This window comes from Cupressus sempervirens, chromosome 3, assembly GCF_028749045.1.
Source record: "Cupressus sempervirens isolate cs-2001-9-10 chromosome 3, ASM2874904v1, whole genome shotgun sequence".
Taxonomy (NCBI): Eukaryota; Viridiplantae; Streptophyta; class Pinopsida; order Cupressales; family Cupressaceae; genus Cupressus; species Cupressus sempervirens.
This window is the reverse complement of record NC_143120.1, coordinates 448,650,676-448,669,673: the sequence shown is the minus strand read 5'-3', so window position 1 is coordinate 448,669,673 and position 18,998 is coordinate 448,650,676. Positions and strand designations below refer to the sequence as shown.

At 34.6% G+C, this 18,998-nt stretch overlaps 1 protein-coding gene across 1 annotated transcript in view; it reads left to right on the top strand.

The window, feature by feature from the left end:
• The window catches only part of LOC149567004 (protein DETOXIFICATION 44, chloroplastic-like), a 188,829-nt gene that overhangs the window by 8,440 nt on the left and 161,391 nt on the right, over positions 1–18,998 (top strand). Inside the window, exons 3-4 of the mRNA XM_089820210.1 lie at positions 18,375–18,503; positions 18,650–18,828. Coding sequence (XP_089676336.1) covers positions 18,375–18,503; positions 18,650–18,828 — 308 coding nt within the window. The remainder of the gene's footprint in view (positions 1–18,374; positions 18,504–18,649; positions 18,829–18,998) is intronic.

Genomic DNA, 18,998 nt, shown 5'->3' with positions numbered 1-18,998 from the left:
TGTGTGTATTGAGAGGCATATAACCATCACAACATGAATCATACCGATGGTGGAAACAAAGTATCCAAGGCAATTTCCCAGGGTCAGATGTGAGATTATTCATCAAAGAATGGAGATTTACATAATCAGGAAATGATGGAGTTCTCCAGCGATAATAGTTTTCAAGTGCCGATAATAATATGATGACAGGAATTTGGGTAGTGAATACTATGCAGCGATGATAAATCCCGGTGGAATTTATCAATTATTCAGAAACCAAATTACTAACAACAAATACAAGGCATTGACGGTGGACCCAGGCAGCGGCAAAGAGTATGCTGAGAACAGAATGTAAGACCAGGCCCGATAAAAGACAAATAGCATAAAAACATGCCGTGTAGGACAAATTTGATGGCGTTGAATTTCAAACCTGCAGACACAAGTTTGAAGACAAGTCTACAGAAAAATTGCCACGTCATTCAAAGATCCAAATTATGTTTGACTGGGAGTATGTGATTATTCCCTTGGATGTTGTTTTATGCTAATATAAGACTTTGTTTGTTAAGTATTTATAATCAAAAGGTACAATTATTTCTTCAGAAGGAAAGAATGTGTCATTTGACAAAAGATGTGTCTCTCCACGTTAAAAGAAGGATATAAATGTGAATCATTTATTTGCAATAATGAGAAGACCCATGGAGAAATATTAGAAGAGAGATGTAGACTTGCAGGGAGGAATATGAATTATGAAGAATAATCTCTATTATGAATTCATTATATTATTTTAATGATAAATGAAAGATCTTTATTTTTGTTTATTAAAGGCAGAGAGATTAAAATTATGATTAAGACTCGTCCTTTATGATCAGCAAGAAGATTATTGGATTATTTTGACAAGGTTTTTTGAATTGGACTTTTCCACATATAGGTGTTTCCTTGTCTCTGTCTAATTGGACTTCCGTAGAAGAAGATAAGATCCTTTTGGAGTAACATTGAATTGCAAATAAGATTTGTCTGTTGCAGAGCTCAGGAGTAATTGATGATATTTTAAACAAATAGTCTCATAAAGTTGTATGTAATAGTCTTCATTATGGTTGACTTTGTTGCCTGGATAAGAAAAGGCATTGGTCTTTTGAAATCATTGAAGTACAACTATTAAGTTTATAATTGAAGTCTGTGATCTATATATTTCCTTCTTGCAAGCACCAAATTAATTATTGATAAACATTAGACTAAACATTCAATCATTTCAAACACTCATAATACGTTATTTGATCAAGTTTGAGGATTTTGCCAACTGAATCACAAAGTCTAAATTCGCTATAGAAAAGCTTTGAACTAGGTGATCAGGTTTGGAGTGAAGGTTTACCCTCCTAGGTCTAGCGAAGCTTAAAGTGCAGAAGAATTGAGATTATTCCCGTTCTTTGGCCAAAACTGATTTGATAATCCTATTGGAGAACTGACAAAGCTCTTGGATTTCCAATCTGTGTTTTTGGGAACAACAAAATGTAAACAATATTTCTAGTTATATGGTCATAAAATACTTATCTCTTTCACGTAGACAGTGCTCGATTAACATATGAAATAAGCTTCATTTTCTGATGGAGAGAAAGCAAATCTCTATGACTCCAATTTAATTCTTGGATCTGCCCAACAGATCTGCATTTATCAGTCTGATTGAGGCTTTCAATTCGTGAAGCTGAGAGCAAGCCTCCATTATCTTCCAATTAATTTGTCCTAGAGATCACATGGGTGCAACCAAAGCCCCTATGATTGTTGCAAGAGATACCAAATGCCCCTATTGTGAGCAAAATAGACTGGTTGCCCTAGTGGTGTGTTGACGCGATCGGATTGCATATATTGCAGAGATATAACTCCAATCTGATCGCCAACCTGCTCAAGAAACTGATGGGAATTGACACCAAGAGCAACAACTGAAACAAATCCCTTCCAAACACTGGTTGTCTTTTCTCAGATGAGAGCCAGTACATTGTAGTGCCCGCATCCCGGAGCATAAAACTCTAGCAACACAATTTTTTTTGAACTCAATACCTTGGACTTAAAATTGGAGGCAGATAATTAAAGCAAATTGGATGAGAGTCCATTAAGAGATTCCGCTACGCAAACATGTGACACTAACACAGTCACCTCAATCCATCTCAACTCCATTTTGCTTTGCGACAACAATTCTTAGTTTTATTACTTTATTATTTAGGATCTGCTCTAAAATTCCTCTCGTTCCTGTAACACTTGCTTTGCCTCTCACATTTTCTCTTTGCTAACAAGTCATCTTAGAGACTCAGGCAGGTTAAAAATGGTTAAAACCACATATGCTATGGATGGAATGAATAAGACAGCTAACATTAATCTCCAATTTGGGCTCTCCATTAACGACGTTCCAAAAACTATATAATATGACAAGAACATTCCCCTGGAACTAGACATTTGCGGAAGAGTATTCAGCTTTCCACGTGTATTTGAAGGCACAATCTTCGATATATAAGTGGGCACAAGGCTAAGGGCCAATCCAATTCCAAAGCCATCCAAGAGCCAGGGCAAAAGTAATACATATACATTTGGAGACGAATACATCGCTAGTGCACTTGCACTGTACAACACAAATGATACGATCAACAAGGTCCATTGTCCAATCCAATCTGATACTGTTCCAGCTAATGTGGTAAAGATTGTGGCCCCAATCTGATAGTTTTCTTCATTTTTCACAGATATCTCTCTCATACACACTCACGATAATAGTTTGTTTTCATCAGAAAGAAAAGAAAATCCTTTGCTTTTAACAATCGATGATGATATGTATGCTTCTGCCAAGAAACAAGAAACAATTCTCGATAATGCATGCGTAGTATAATATACACACTCTTGAAAATATATGCGCTTCCCATGAATGTGAAAATGTATATGCATGAAGAAAAACCTATGTTAACCATAGCTATGCTGTAGATGTTCCTTCCAATAACATGTCCAGTATTGAAAAACTTGAATTCTCTGAATAGACCTGATGAGTAAAGAAAAAATACATCTACAGAAAAACAAGCTGGCATCTATATGGTGAAGGACTATTTTCTTTTCGAAAAGAATATATCACTTTCATCTGTCAATCAAAAACACATATAAGAATCCAATTGTCGTCAGTTGCAAAGAACAGATGAAAACATTAGCCTGGCTAGAATAAAGAGAGCCGTGAACTGAAGCTTGAAATCTCTATCCATGCAACTTCTTCATGTTCCTGCTTGGTCTCGTGCTCATGTTCTTGCATATGCCTGTGCTCCACAAACTTCAGATATTTGTCATCATCAGGAAAAAGAGAAGCATTTCAAAAGTTAAAACCATGTGATCAATCAACACATGACTCTTGAATCAAACCATTCTTTCAGTTTCCAGTTCTTCCTGACCTAGGTGGAGTTTTTTCTGAGAGAGCAGAGGAATTTCAATCTGTTCGAATGAGTTAGGTCTCAGAGGCGTTTGCATGGCTGCTCGTGAATATTTGGAAGAACATGCTCAATTGTAAAATGTTTGAAGTTTTGCACAATTAAAAAACAAGAGCTTGGAGGGTGATCAATTTCAACCCGTGACTTGGGGTATGAAATATGCTTTGTCCTTCTGGACAAAAGTTCCTTAGGGAGCCAAAAACTCATCTGTCAAGCCTTTCAATAATAACAACATAAAAAAATACAGAAGATCCCATACCAATTGTAATCAAAATACTCGAACCAATCTGAACTAGGTATATAGACTCTTTTATTGTTGATATCCAACTTGGCTTTGATACCATGTTAATGTTTTGCCCAGAAATAAATGATAAACAACAATAAAAACGATAACAAGATAGGTACAAATGACACAAGAGATTATCTTGGGAAAACCCTTCCACTTGAATGGAAAAACCTGTTAGGAATAAGGTGTCTCAACCTTGGATAATTTCTATTCTTATTATTTGTTTTGTAAAATGTATTTCTTGCAAATAATGTTGATGTGTCGGCATCTTGAATTGTGTATAAGGAGATCATTGCTAAAACGGTTATGACGGATTCCTATGACATGTAAGAGCTATGTTAGGAAGATTCAATGATAGGTGAAGACATGTGGCAACTGATAAATTTGAGTACTGTACACTCTACCCCAATAGTGGGGCGAAATTTTTTTTGGGGTTCCTATTTTCTCGGAGAATGGTAAAACTCTAATACGGTTACCTTTGGGAGTAGCCCTAAAAGTGAAGCGCATGCTATAAGCATTTTTAGGGTTGCGAAGAGGTGGATGCGAAAAAGTGTATTGTTGGTATTGTGAGTTGCTACTGGAGTCTTCTGTTGTCACTATTGAACTTGCATTGCAACTGTATTGTAACCTTGTGTTGAAGATAATACATTGTGCAGGTTCTGGAGGGGTGGGGTTGTTTTACCGAAAGGTTTTTCCCCACCGGCAAATTTTTGTGTTATGTGTTTCTTTCTTTGTCTATTTTCTTTATGCTTGCTTGGCTGAAATATTGTTGTTTACATGATATTAAATCTGTAAGTGTAAAAGATTTTAATAGGATTTGCACCATATTTCTCTTAAGAGATTAGTGTAGGAAGCTATTTCCGCACCTGAGTTTCCTTACAAAACCCAACCACACCACAAAAAGATTGCTTTTATTAATAATGAAAATGTTCAAATACAATGCTTTCCACTGAATACAATGTATATAAGAATCAAGAGACTCTTCATCTCATAATTGGAGGGCTCTTCAATTTCTAAAAACAAGCCTTTTCATATTTTCAAACACATGCCTCTTTGCATGACACATAACACGTCTCTTCATATAATATTATCTCAAATATATATCTTAAATATGTAGGTATTATCTCATTTTCAACATACAGCAAAATCAGAGATAAAGATCTCTATCACAGTTACAATCTTCAACAATAACATGTTTAGGGAATTTTGCAAACTCTATGCCATTATATTTCCTAGCCTCCTTTTAATTAAAACAAAACATGCTGATCTTTAGTCTTCATAGCCCTTCATGGGCTTATTGAGATTCAACATATGTTGTAAATTCTCAGAATCATTTACATTATTGATTTCTATGGATATATAATCATTTTGAAGCATTCCTTGATCAGTAGTTAGTCAACGAACTATGGCAACATCTAATTGATATCTGGTCAGTTTTTCTATATGCCTCAACATCTCTTCTAGTATCCCTCGTAGTTGCCAGTTATGGTAATATTCATTTTGTACTGCTTGGACCAGCATTTTTGAGTCTCCAACATCTCAATTATTCTGACTTCTTGTTCATATGCCACTTCTAAATCTGCTAAGACAGTTTATATTGGTTTTTTTCCCCAAATGCTTAGAGCTTTCCATGTTTATAAGCTATCTCCGTTATAGAAAATAAAAGCTGCCCTTGCTTCTCTTTGGTTGCCTTTAGACGCTATATCAAAGTTGATTTTTATATCATTTTGAGGCAGTAGCCAGTTGAATTCCTGTTACCTTTTTTTCCTATCTGTTGATCATCCATAATTGATGTGAATATTGTATTGTACAATTAACAACACAAATCTCATATTCAACACTTTGTTGCTTACAAGCTCTTTGCTTGTTTGAACAACATTTAAGGCTGAAACTTACAATGTTCCTGTTAAGTTTATAACAGTGATAATCTACTGGTCTGAGAGTGCAGATTGCACCTAGTCTTCCTCCTCTCTAATATCATTTGAAGGAATTAAATATATAACTTACAACTCTTGTGATGGGCGGCGATCTCTGAGATAGATTAATATTAATATTAACACATTGTGTTAGTTATTGTTTATTGTTAAACATCTTTGCTAGTTGCCGATTTCTAGGAGAGGGGTTTGAGCCGACTTAGGGAGGGCCATGTCCCTTTGAGGGACATGCCCTTTGGTCATGATCATAGTTCCAAGAATCACGGCGATTCATGCGATTCACGCGATTCGGCGATTCGATTCAAGCCAAACGATTTTTTGTGAATCGGTGAATCGAATCAGCGATAAAGGGTTTATGAAATAAGTTACTCACTAAATTTCAAGGGTTTTTAAAATTTTCCGATTCATGGCTGATTCGATTCCGATTCATGGCCGATTCACGATTTGATTCGGCCTTGCCGATTTCGATCCGATTTCGATTCTTGTTACTTTGGTCATGATATTAAAGGAGGGTGTTATTGTAGTTTGAGGACATACAATAATAACAAGTCTGCTCCCTCAAGCAATAATACCCATTTGAATTAATTGCAGATATAAATAACATTCAGTTCAGAATAAAAGTTGACAACTCCTCCATACTTCAGATTATTAAGAAGTTCATTTTCAGCATCCAAGGATATCATACAAGTCCGAATAATTTAGTATAGAATTTGCAGAAACTTTACATGGTATCAGAGCTCTGGTAGTCGAACCTTGGCTTTGCAAACTTAAGTAATCAGACCTTATAAATATCTAGCATCTATCTCCTATCTTCAATGGCATACACAATCAGACCTGAGGACAGGTTTGATGGGAAAGAACACTTTGATGCTTGGAAATTCAGAATCATGATGATTCTTGAAGAAAATGATGTAAAACAATTTGTTGATTCAACATCCAAACAACGTCCAATTGAACCTCATAAATATATCTAGAGTAAAGGAAATAGAAAAGCCATTCAGATCATAATAGATGGAGTAAAGAATGATATTGTACCTATGCTAACAAAACATCATATAACATTTGAGATGATGAATGCATTACGAAATGTTTATGAGGTCAACAATGCAACTAGAGTTCTCGCACTGAAAAGGCAACTAAATCACATACAAATAAAGGAGAGTGAATTCTTACTTCCTAAGGGTTGCCAGCATAAGAGATGAACCTTCAAGTATAGGAACCATCATTAGTGACATAGAACTAACACTGATGGCTATAGATGGATTACCAGATTCATGGGAAACTTTTGCACAAGGAATAAGTGCCAGATATAAACTTCTTGACTTCAATAGACTTAAAGGAGATTGTTTTCAAGAAGAATCTAGAAAATTAAAGAAAGAAGGGAAACAAAAAACAGAAGATGAAAAACTTCATGTTCTTAATACAAACAACTATAAGGGCAAGAAAAAGCATTTCAAGAAGAAAAAGGGAAATCAAAAGAATGAGAAACCCGAGAAAGATCTATCCAAAATAAAGTGTTTCAGATGTGAAAAGTTTGGACACTACAGATCTAATTGTCCTAAAAATTCTAAGCAATAGGTGAACTGTACAAATGTTACAAGGGAAGAAGATAACTATGACCCAGAGAATCGTGTACTGTATTCATCACTATCAAATGAAATATCAAGTAAAGCATGGGTAATTGATAGTGGATCTTCTAGACATATAACAGGATACAAAGAAGCACTAGACTCTATATTAGAAAATGTTAATGTTGAAGTCATCATTGGTGATAATTCAGCACATTCCGTCGAAGGAATTGGAAATTGCACCTTGAAACTAAAATCAAGAAATTCTATTCTCCTCAAAGGAGTACTCTACGTACTAGGAATAAAAAGAAATCTAATCTCGGTTACAACACTTGAAGATGATGGGCATAATGTTATATTCATGGACGGTAAAGTAATAACTTGGGCAAAGAACTCCTCAATCAAGAAAGCGAAGTTGATTGGTCAGAGAAAAGGATATTTGTATGAATTAAATTCAGAATCTAGTTGACCTATTCAAGCCTTAATTCATGAAGTTGCAGATGGCACAGAAGATTAGGACATCTAAATTTCAAAACCTTATCAACTATGGAGAAGATGGTTGTTGGTTTACCTAAACTAAATAAAGACCACTCAAACATATGCAAAGGGTGTGCTCTGGGTAAGAACACCAAAAGTCCATTTCATGATAGCACTAGAAAAACAAATAATGTTTTGGAATTAATTCATTAAGATTTATGTGGACCTATGTCTGTTCCTTCTCTTGGAGGATTCTGGTACTATATTTTGTTCATAGGTGACTTCTCTAGGAAAACATGGATTTACTTCTTAAAATGTAAAGAATTAGAAGAAATCCTAAAAAGATTTAAAGAATTCAAAACATTAATTGAAAACTTATCAGGACATAAAATTAAAACTCTTAGAACTGATAATGGAGGGGAATATACCTCAGATTTGTTTCAAAAGTTTTGTAAAGAAACATGAATTAAGAGGGAGTACATTGTTCCTTATAATCTAGGACAAAATGGGGTAGCAGAAAGAAAGAATAGAACAATTATAGAAGCTGCTAGAGCTATGATATTTGATCAAAATCTAGAATATTATCTTTGGGTAGAAGCTTCTTGTACTGCTGTCTATATTCAAAACAAAAGCCTCACTCCTACCTTAGAGATAAAACTTCTGGAGAAGTTTTTACTAAGGTTAAACTCAATATAAGTCATCTTAGGATTTTTTGGGTGCCCTGTATATATCCATGTTCCAAAAGAAAAGAGAACCAAGTTAGAACCCTCCGGGAGGAAAGGTATTTTTGTAGGGTATAGTGAAACATCTAAAGCATATAGGATTTTCATACCTGGACTAAAAAGCATCGAACTTAGTAAGGATGCAATTTTTGAAGAAGATCTAGCATTCAGTAGAGCCCTAAGTTCTGAAGAACCTTCTCCTTTACCTAGTTTTGAAAGAAATACTGAGTTTGAGTCTCAGAGGGAGAACATAAAAGAAATTGAAGATGAAATTCAAAATATAAATCTTGGAGAAACTCAAAATTCTAAGAAAGGACCACTTTGGGCCATTAAAACAGTCGAGGAAGCTCAAGACTTTGTTGCACCTTTTGGAATAGTAAGAGAAAGCAAAAGACCCAAAAGATTTTCTAGTTATACAATAAACATGAATGATCTGTCCAAAACTGAACCAACCAATCCTTCAGATGCTATTAAACATACAACTCGGAAAGAAGCTATGACAAAAGAATAACAATCTATTATGAAGAATGATGTTTGAAAAATTGTTCCAAGACCTAAAGGAAAATTTGTTGTTTCTTCCAAGTGGATATTTAAAATAAAGCTTGCTGCTGACTGTAGCATTGAGAAGTATAAAGCTAGATTTGTAAGTAGAGGATTCTCTTAGAAGAAAGGTATTGATTATGAAGAAACTTTTGCTCCTGTTGCCAGATATACCTCTATAAGAGCAGTTCTAGAAATTGCAGCATCGAAGGGATGGAAAGTACATCAGATGGATGTAAAAACAACATTCCTAAATGGAAAGATCACCGAAGAAGTATATTCGGAGCAGCTTGAAGGATTTGAAACTCATGATCCTAACGTTTTTGTTTGCAGGCTCAAGAAAGCTCTCTATGGGCTTAAGCAAGCTCCAAGGGCTTGGTATTAAAGAATTGATAAGTATCTCACCGGTTTAGGATTCTCCAAAAATGAAGCCGATCCAAATTTATATTATAAAAAGGATAAAGATGATATGGTAATTCTGATACTGTATGTTGATGATTTAATAATAACAGGTGATGATCATCTCATAGATCAATGTAAGAAAGATCTAATTAGAGAATTTGAGATGAAAGACTTAGGACTCCTTCATTACTTCCTAGGACTGGAAGTATGACAGAATTCAAACATCATTATACTTAATCAAGGGAAGTACACATTAGATATTTTGAAGAGATTTGTAATGTGGAATTGTAAGTCTACGTCTTCTCCAATGGAGACTAATCTACATAAACTTAAAAAAGTAGCAACAGAATCACCTTTCATAGATTCTACTCTTTACAGACAGATGATTGGGTCTCTTATGTACTTGGTAAATACAAGACCTCATATTTGCTATGCTGTTAATGCCTTAAGTTAGTTTTATATGTGAGCCTGGAGATTCACCTAGTTGCAGTCAAACACATTATGAGATACTTACAAGGCACTCTTAATCTTGGGCTCAAATATGAGAAAGTTGATTTAGATTTTTATGGATTCATCGACTCAGATTGGGGTGGAACTGTTAAAGACAAAAAAAGTACTTCAGGATGCTGTTTCAGTTTAGGATTAGCAATGATATCTTGGATATGTAGAAAACAATCTTCAATAGCTCAAAGCTCCGCAGAAGCCAAATACATTGCAGCAGCGATGGCCTCTTGAGAAGCAGTTTAGCTAAGGAAGTTACTTGTGGGGATTATTTGGGCAAGCTATGAATCCTACGATTATTCATTGTGATAATCAGAGTTCCATCAAGCTTTCGGTGAATCCAATTTTTCATGACAGGTCCAAGCATATTGGAATTCCTTACCATTATGTAAGAGATATGGTAGACAGGAATACTGTAAAATTAGAATACATTTGCACTGCAGATCAGACAACAGACATACTCACCAAACTTCTAACTAGACTGAAGATAGAACACTTTAGGAGAAGACTTGGTATGGTTGAATTGTAATCCATTTGTATTCTTTAATTATTAATAAAGCAATTTTATTTGTCAGGGTATTGATTGTTATGGGCTCCACCATCTGTATTCATTATTTAAGAGGTGACGATTTCTAAGATAATGAATACTTGTATGAAAGACATTATGAGAGATGACGATCTCTCAGATAATGTATTGAACAATAGATAACTACTGTTAGATCTAGGCGAGTTCAAGATCATTTGTGAAATAAGCATTTCTATGCCTATTTATCACAACTTGGATAAAGAAAGAATTTATTCTTTAGTCTTTATCCTGTTTTCTGGTAGATCTTAACTTAAGATCAAGTTGTGATATAGGATTACCCAGTTACTATGAGTCACAACCTGGATAAATGAAGAATTTAATCATTCTTCGGATTTTATCCCCTATGTATTGCATTATATGCAATATTGACATCACTAATATAAGTGATGAGTCATATCACAAGATGGTTATATGACTCAGTCTCTTGTGATGCTCTTTTCTCAAGAAGATTCAAACAGATATAGAGTATCAATTTATGCTTATTCATCGTAATTGATGATGCCAGATATGTTATCTCTCAGTATGATTATCAAGTTAAGAGGGAGGGTTAAGTTTATAACAGTGATAATCTACTGGTTTGAGGGTGTAGACCACACCTAGTCTCCCTTCTCTATAATACCATTTGAAGGCATTAAATATATAACTTACACCTCTTGTGATGGGCGGCGATTTCTGAGATAGAATAATATTAATATTAACTTAACACATTATGTTAGTTATTGTTTATTGTTAAACATCTTTGCTAGTCGCCGATTTCTGGGAGGGTTTGAGCCGACTTAGGGAGAGTAATGTCCCTTTGAGGGACATGCCCTTTGGTCATGATATTAAAGGAGGGTGTTATTGTAGTTTGAGGACACACAATAATAACAAGTATGCTCCCTCAAGCAATAATACCCATTTGAATTTATTGCAGATATAAATAACATTCAGTTCAGAATAAAAGTTGACAACTCCTCTATACTTCAGATTATTAAGAAGTTCATTTTCAGCATCCAAGGATATTATACAAGTCTGAATAATTTAGTACAGAATTTGCAGAAACTTTACAGTTCCAATGGTGCTATGGCTGGTTTCTAACACCATATATTGAATTTTGGATTTTTGAACAGGCTTAAATTATCCATTATCTACTTGTGTTAAGCAACTTGCAACAGTCAAACATAAGAAAGCAAATGAAAGCAGTGTTACATGAAAAATATAATGTCTGTTTTACCTTGGAGAACCCAATGAGGGAAAAAGTGCCAGCAAGAATCCACAAGCAAGCATCCACAAGCAAGCAATTTAGCAAGCTTGCTTCCTTCATGAGGGCTTCTAAGGACATCAACTCTAGTGCAACGCATCCTCTCAATTGCAACAAGAAACAAAGGGAACTCTAATGATTAAGAATAGTTAAACTGTAACAAGATAAACCTCACTACCAGATTATAATAACAATTAATGAACAAGTTACAAATCTTAGGAAATTAAATTTTACTTTTAACTCATACCAACAGAGAGAAACTACTTTCCTTTTCACATGAACATGAGAACTATAAAGTTTGTTTAACTAGCTGAAGTAAAAGATATCACAATATATATTCATCTACCTTCCTTCACAGGAAAATGAATTAACCAATGAGGGAAAAAGTGCCAGCAAGAATCCACAAGCAATCAATTTAGCAAGCTTGCTTCCTTCATGAGGGCTTCTAAGGACATCAACTCTAGTGCAACGCATCCTCTCAATTGCAACAAGAAACATAGTGAACTCTAATGATTAAGAATAGTTAAACTGTAACATGATAAACCTCACTACCAGATAATAATAACAATTAATGAACAAGTTACAAATCTTAGGAAATTAAATTTTACTTTTAACTCATACCAACAGAGAGAAACTACTTTCCTTTTCACATGAACATGAGAACTATAAAGTTTGTTTAACTAGCTGAAGTAAAAGATATCACAATATATATTCATCTACCTTCCTTCATAGGAAAATGAATTAACCAATGAGGGAAAAAGTGCCAGCAAGAATCCACAAGCAACCAATTTAGCAAGCTTGCTTCCTTCATGAGGGCTTCTAAGGACATCAACTCTAGTGCAACGCATCCTCTTAATTGCAACAAGAAACATAGGGAACTCTAATGATTAAGAATAGTTAAACTGTAACAAGATAAACCTCACTACCAGATAATAATAACAATTAATGAACAAGTTACAAATCTTAGGAAATTAAATTTTACTCTTAACTCATACCAACAGAGAGAAACTACTTTCCTTTTCACATGAACATGAGAACTATAAAGTTTGTTTAACTAGCTGAAGTAAAAGATATCACAATATATATTCATCTACCTTCCTTCATAGGAAAATGAATTAACCAATGAGGGAAAAAGTGCCAGCAAGAATCCACAAGCAATCAATTTAGCAAGCTTGCTTCCTTCATGAGGGCTTCTAAGGACATCAACTCTAGTGCAACGCATCCTCTCAATTGCAACAAGGAACATAGGGAACTCTAATGATTAAGAATAGTTAAACTGTAACAAGATAAACCTCACTACCAGATAATAATAACAATTAATGAACAAGTTACAAATCTTAGGAAATTAAATTTTACTTTTAACTCATACCAACAGAGAGAAACTACTTTCCTTTTCACATGAACATGAGAACTATAAAGTTTGTTTAACTAGCTGAAGTAAAAGATATCACAATATATATTCATCTACCTTCCTTCACAGGAAAATGAATTAACCAACAATTCATTTACTGTTTAATTGAAAGAAAGAATTCAATAACTAAACGAACCAACAAAACATGAATCGTAGAACTTGATATAAGTATTTGCTCTTGTTTTCTCTTTGTACAAATGCTCTTGATAAATATCTAGGCGAGGGAGAACATCATCAGAGGTTTACTTCCCAACCATTGACCTTTAAGTCTCCACCTTACTGTCTCCCACACAACCTCCTTTCAAATGTGGCCCGAACCTACATGGGAGGTGCGAAAATGAGATCCAATCTTTCTTTCCATCCGAGACTAGGTGTTTAGAATTGACAAATGTCTAGCTCATCGCATTGTATAGACTTCTTACGAGAATGACCTTCCTGACCACATGCGCCCTGCTGGTTCAAGGACTGATGCTTACTACATTGCATAGTACCATCTTGGCCAAGGTTACCATTTCCCAAGCATTGTACTTCGCACTGCCAATATCACCACCAAACTCTTAGAGAGTCCTACAACTCCCAAGGTCTTTCTTGACCTTGAAAGAACTCGCTGTCCATGATGGCAAATACATTGTCTCATAGACCAAGGATAAATGTTTTTATTCCTAATCCACTAGGATGCCCCTACTCAGCTCATTCCCAATACTTTGGTTAAGGATAGGGTTCAGTAATAATTCATAGACCTTGCTAAAGGGCTAGCATTCCTTTGACAACAAACTTATCACATGTTATCAATTAGGCTGTTCACCCTTCCCAAGGTTTCACGACTTCAGTTCCTATGAGGTTGCACCAAGGTTTGCAAAATAATATTAAGCTTGGACAAATCAGACCTTTCTGTATTGATCAGGTTCTTATTTCCAGATTTATTGATCTTAGTATTTCAGATCTACCCTTAAATTGTAGGTTCATGGAGAGTGTTGGTTCATAATTGCTTTTTAATTTAATAAATAATAATCAGTTCCACAGGAATCATTCCTCTCAGTATGGTTTTGCCCCCTTTATAAATCAGTAAATATGTTTACCCTCTGGTTTATATTCCATTCAAGGTTCGATTAAAACAGAATCTTAATGAATTAATATGCATATCAGTAATGGCTATTGATGCCATACAACACCCTCTGAATGTTACAGATTTTCAATGAGTGCAATGGTAAAAATACCGCTTAGCGGTTTACCCTCGTGGTTGTTTCTTTGAGACACAACTTCATAAGTCATTTCATTGCTATTGCATATAGAGGCTTCCGTTCAGAGGATCAAAATGAGTAATTCAACTGTACTGGTATATGAACATACGATTTAACCAAATGTATGAACTGAAACGTTGATTCATTATGTTGAGATTATGCTCTTTTTTTTGCTCCCTTTATAAATCAGTAAATAAGTTTACCCTCTGGTTTATATTCCATTCAGGGTTCGTTTAAAACAGATCTTAATGACTTAATATGCATCTCTGTAATGGCTATCCATCCCAGACAACATTCACCATTCTGAATGTTATATATTTTCTACAAGTGCAATGGCAAAAGTACCATTTAATGGTTTACCCCCATGGTTATTTCTTTGAGACACATTTCATAAGTCATTTCATCGCTATTGCATACAGAGGCATCAATTCAGAGGATCAAAATATATAATTCAACTGTACTGGTATATGAACATACAATTTAAGTTTTAACCCAATGTATGAACAGAAATGTTGATTCATCATGCTGAGATTATACCCTTTTCACAATAATAATGATAGTTCAAATGCATGGCTTTATGATCATCTCACAAATCCATATTGATGAGAATATGGTTCATTGATTCATTTTATATGAGCAATAATACTGGGCTCGAATGCACAGAAATATATTTCTTACAATAAATGATCAGAAAAAATTGGATGCACTGCATAGATGAATCCATATGATCCTACGATGAATTGAATGCTATGGAATCAATTCACAGCATATATGATATTGATATTTCATCATGGAAATAAATACAATGAAGACATACATGCTGTTCGTGTGTGATTGGGGAACACTCAATTCCCCTGATTACCTTCAGCTTTAGGATATTTCTTTGTTTATTCTGCTTCAACTTAGTAACAGTTTTGTGAGAAGCAATCAATGATTGATGGTTTTCACATTTTGATGATAGAAATATCTCTCTGTTCTTGAATTCAAAAATTTTTCAAGTAGAAGGAATCAACCAGCATTAGGGTCGAATGGTATTTGATTCTTTGAAAGCTTCCTCCGCTAGCAAGAGTGATGACAAGGAGCTACCTTCGCCACCAAAGGAGGGAATAAAGACTTGCCAACAATTATTAGTGAATAATAATACAAATGATAAATATTTCTCTCCAAGTATTATATATTTATTTGTATATACTTATGCATATATGCATGGGTCTAATTTGTGTGTGCTCATGTAACTTAGTGTCAACATATATGTCCATTTATTCAGATGTCTAAATTCATGGTAGACAAATACCTATATCTGTTTACTCTTTTACTACTATAAGTATGTTTATACAAATGTAGTCCCTTGTAAAATACTGAACCAGAATATATAAAATAAAACAATGACCTGGACTTCAAAAAACCACAAAATCAACAGAAGCACAAAATCTTATTCTGGGAAAACCCTCCACTTGAGGGTGGAAAACCCAGCCCATAAAAATGACCCTTTATTGAGTTCTCAAAACAAAACTGCAAGCTTTTTCTTATGATTGGAGATCTCAACAAGTCAATCAATAAGCTTAATTCAACTTGCTCTCAAATTAATCATAGATACATCTCACAGATGAAAGAATTTCAGATATATGTCTCGATGTTTGACTGTCAGATGAGAGTCATACAGAATTTATATTACAATCTTTCACAGATTGAATAGACAATATTAAAAATTTAACTTCAATTCAACTTTCTGTGTCTTTCTCACACACACACAACAGTATTACCAAGAGTACAATTCTCACATGTCTCTGAGAATAGAGAATGCCATTTACTGAAGACATTTTTCTTGCCATCAGTGAATGATGTGAAAGCTTCTGGTAAGTGAAGAGTTTCCACCATGGAAGGCCAGACATCTGTCATTACACTTCTAACCGTCATCATCAATGCAAAGATGGTTGACCCAAAACCCCACTTCGAATCCATGGTCCACTGCACAGAGAGAAGAGGCATAGCTGAAACATGATATGGGACAGCTGGGTCACAATGAAGGTGCAGCACGATCACGAAATGAAACAATAACAAAATGCTTGAACCCAATGCTCAAACATGAAAGAAGGCTCATAAAGACTCTTAGCTGAGTGATGCCAAACACAGAAAGACGTTGATTCACTTTTCAGAATAATACAAAGCATCTGGAGTAGAGAACAGCAGACCTAAACATTCACACAACGAAGTCTCTGAAGAGATGTTAAGCAGATCCCAAAAGTTCATGACGGAGAACCAATAATATAGAAAGACATCCATACAAGAGACTGAACCAAGAAGTGAGGATCACAATCCATTATACCTAACATATACTGATAAGGCTGAAAAGACCAACATAGGTATGAATAATTTATCTTGCTGCTACCAGAACTTCAACAGTTCGTATCATTTGTCTATATGCACATATGATGTTAGGCATACAATGCACACATTACACACTCATAGTATATACATGTATTTGTATATGCTTCTATATATAATATTTGCATATTCATTAATGCTGAGAGGCATTCTACAATGGCAAAAATGGTGAAGTGCGATGGCATGTGTGTGTTAATGTTAACAATTATATTTTTAGCTTAAATTAGACAATCATCTTATCTTATCTATCTATAGCATAATATACTTTTAAAATAATTTAATATTTGCTAAAATTATAAGTTTTGGAGATATAAACAATCAATTTTTCTAAAACTAAAATAAAAAACTTAAGTCAATACCAAAAAAACAAATATAAATTTTTTGCGTGCAGTAAATTAAATTTAAAGTATTTTATAATTGATATTTCTTGGCATTTCTTTAGATAGATTTATTTAAGATATCTATAGTAGTAACTATATACATCTATATTAAGGTTGTTCTATTAGATCGAGTGAGTGAGATCACAAAGAGCATTCTTTAAAGTTTAAACAAGAAGCATTGATTCTTTAATTAGAACAAGAATAATGAAACGGAAACCAACCCATCACGGCCAAAGGAGACTAGGGCTAACCCTAACCAGTGACCTGATGACCAAGATACTTAGCTATGGGTTGCCACTCAGATGGAAATTCTAACCCTTCACCATGCATTTGCACCTTTTCTCTCTTCGATGATACTCTTCCTCCCTTCACAAGGGTGATCTTCTCCTGCATCTGCTGAAAAACAAGGAATTGACCATGCACACATTTATTTCTTAATTATAACATTTTTAAGAAAATAAAATCATCTAACTTATCATCAAGCTGTTTGTATATGACATTATACATCCCTGAATACCAATTTCTACAAAACATCATATCGTCGATAATTCTTGCAGTTAAGCAAAATAACTTCATAAATGAATAATTCTAAGAATTAAATAGTATAATTTCATTAATCAACAATCCTCAAAATTAACTAACTTCATACTTCCCATGAAATAGTTCTTATAGTTAGATGAAAGTTTTAAGGAAGGGATGTAGCACAAATCCACTTTATAATCATGGCAACTGACTGAAACCTTTAATTGCCAAACATCTAGGATATGTTTCTTGAATGGACTTGTATCTCTTTATCTTTTTACATTCATGAACTAGCACTTACCCCAAACGGTGAATTTATGCTTAAGGGATGAGTGCAAGAGGTGACTAGGGCAATTGAAAAGTCTTCCATACAAAGAGATGAAAGGAAAATCAATTCAGCTTGGCTTTGCTATATTATTGTACATGATATCATTTTTCCAGCAGCTGAATCAGATTGTCTGGCCTGGTCCTATTAGCTATGATTTTGTCAGCAGTTCTGGCTAGACAAGTCACAAAAAGACATGTCTTTTCAATTGGGGCGACTCAGACCAACTCTTTTTCTGTTATAATCTGGATCGATCCTGAAATTCACTCACATGATGGCTGATCCACTTAACCAACTTAAACTGAATGATTATGATATTAAAATTTGGACTACTCCGTAATTTACTATGTGCTAATGTTTGTTGTGAGTTAGTAAATCCACTGCAAATGCATCTTATTTCATGAATTCTAAACTTCTATTGTGCAGGTCCAGTGGAGCTAGCTGCTATTGGAGTTTCAATTTCAATCTTCAATCTCATCTCAAAATTATTTAATGTTCCACTTGTGAATGTCACAACATCCTTTGTAGCTGAAGATGCTTCAAGAAGCATCCAAAGTAAGTCTCATGTTGATGAAAAGGTTTATCTTGAACAGCAATATGCAAGTTTAAGAGTTCTATACTCTTTTGTAATAAAACGTTACTGAATAGTGACTGCATTTAATTGATTGTCATCTTAATATGCAGCTTGATAAATTTTACAGGAGATAGTAGTCATGAAGAAAATGGTGACCTCCAAAGGCTTGTTGGTGAAAGAGTAGATAAGAAGCAGTTACCTGCAGTTTCAACTGCTTTGGTTCTAGCAGCTTCTCTTGGTATCGTTGAAGCTGCTGCCTTAGCTTTCGGAGCAGGGTGCTTTTTGAATGCCATGGGTATACCTGCTGTAAGTTTCAATGTTGGCTTGGATTTGCCATTCTTTTCTAAATAAACAATTGATGTATAGCAGTTATTGTTTTGTGATGCCTGCCAAAGTTATATTGTATGAAGGCCATCTAGTTTATGGATGGACAGTGAACATTTTTGCTGTTAAGTTCCTTTTCCATGTGCATTATT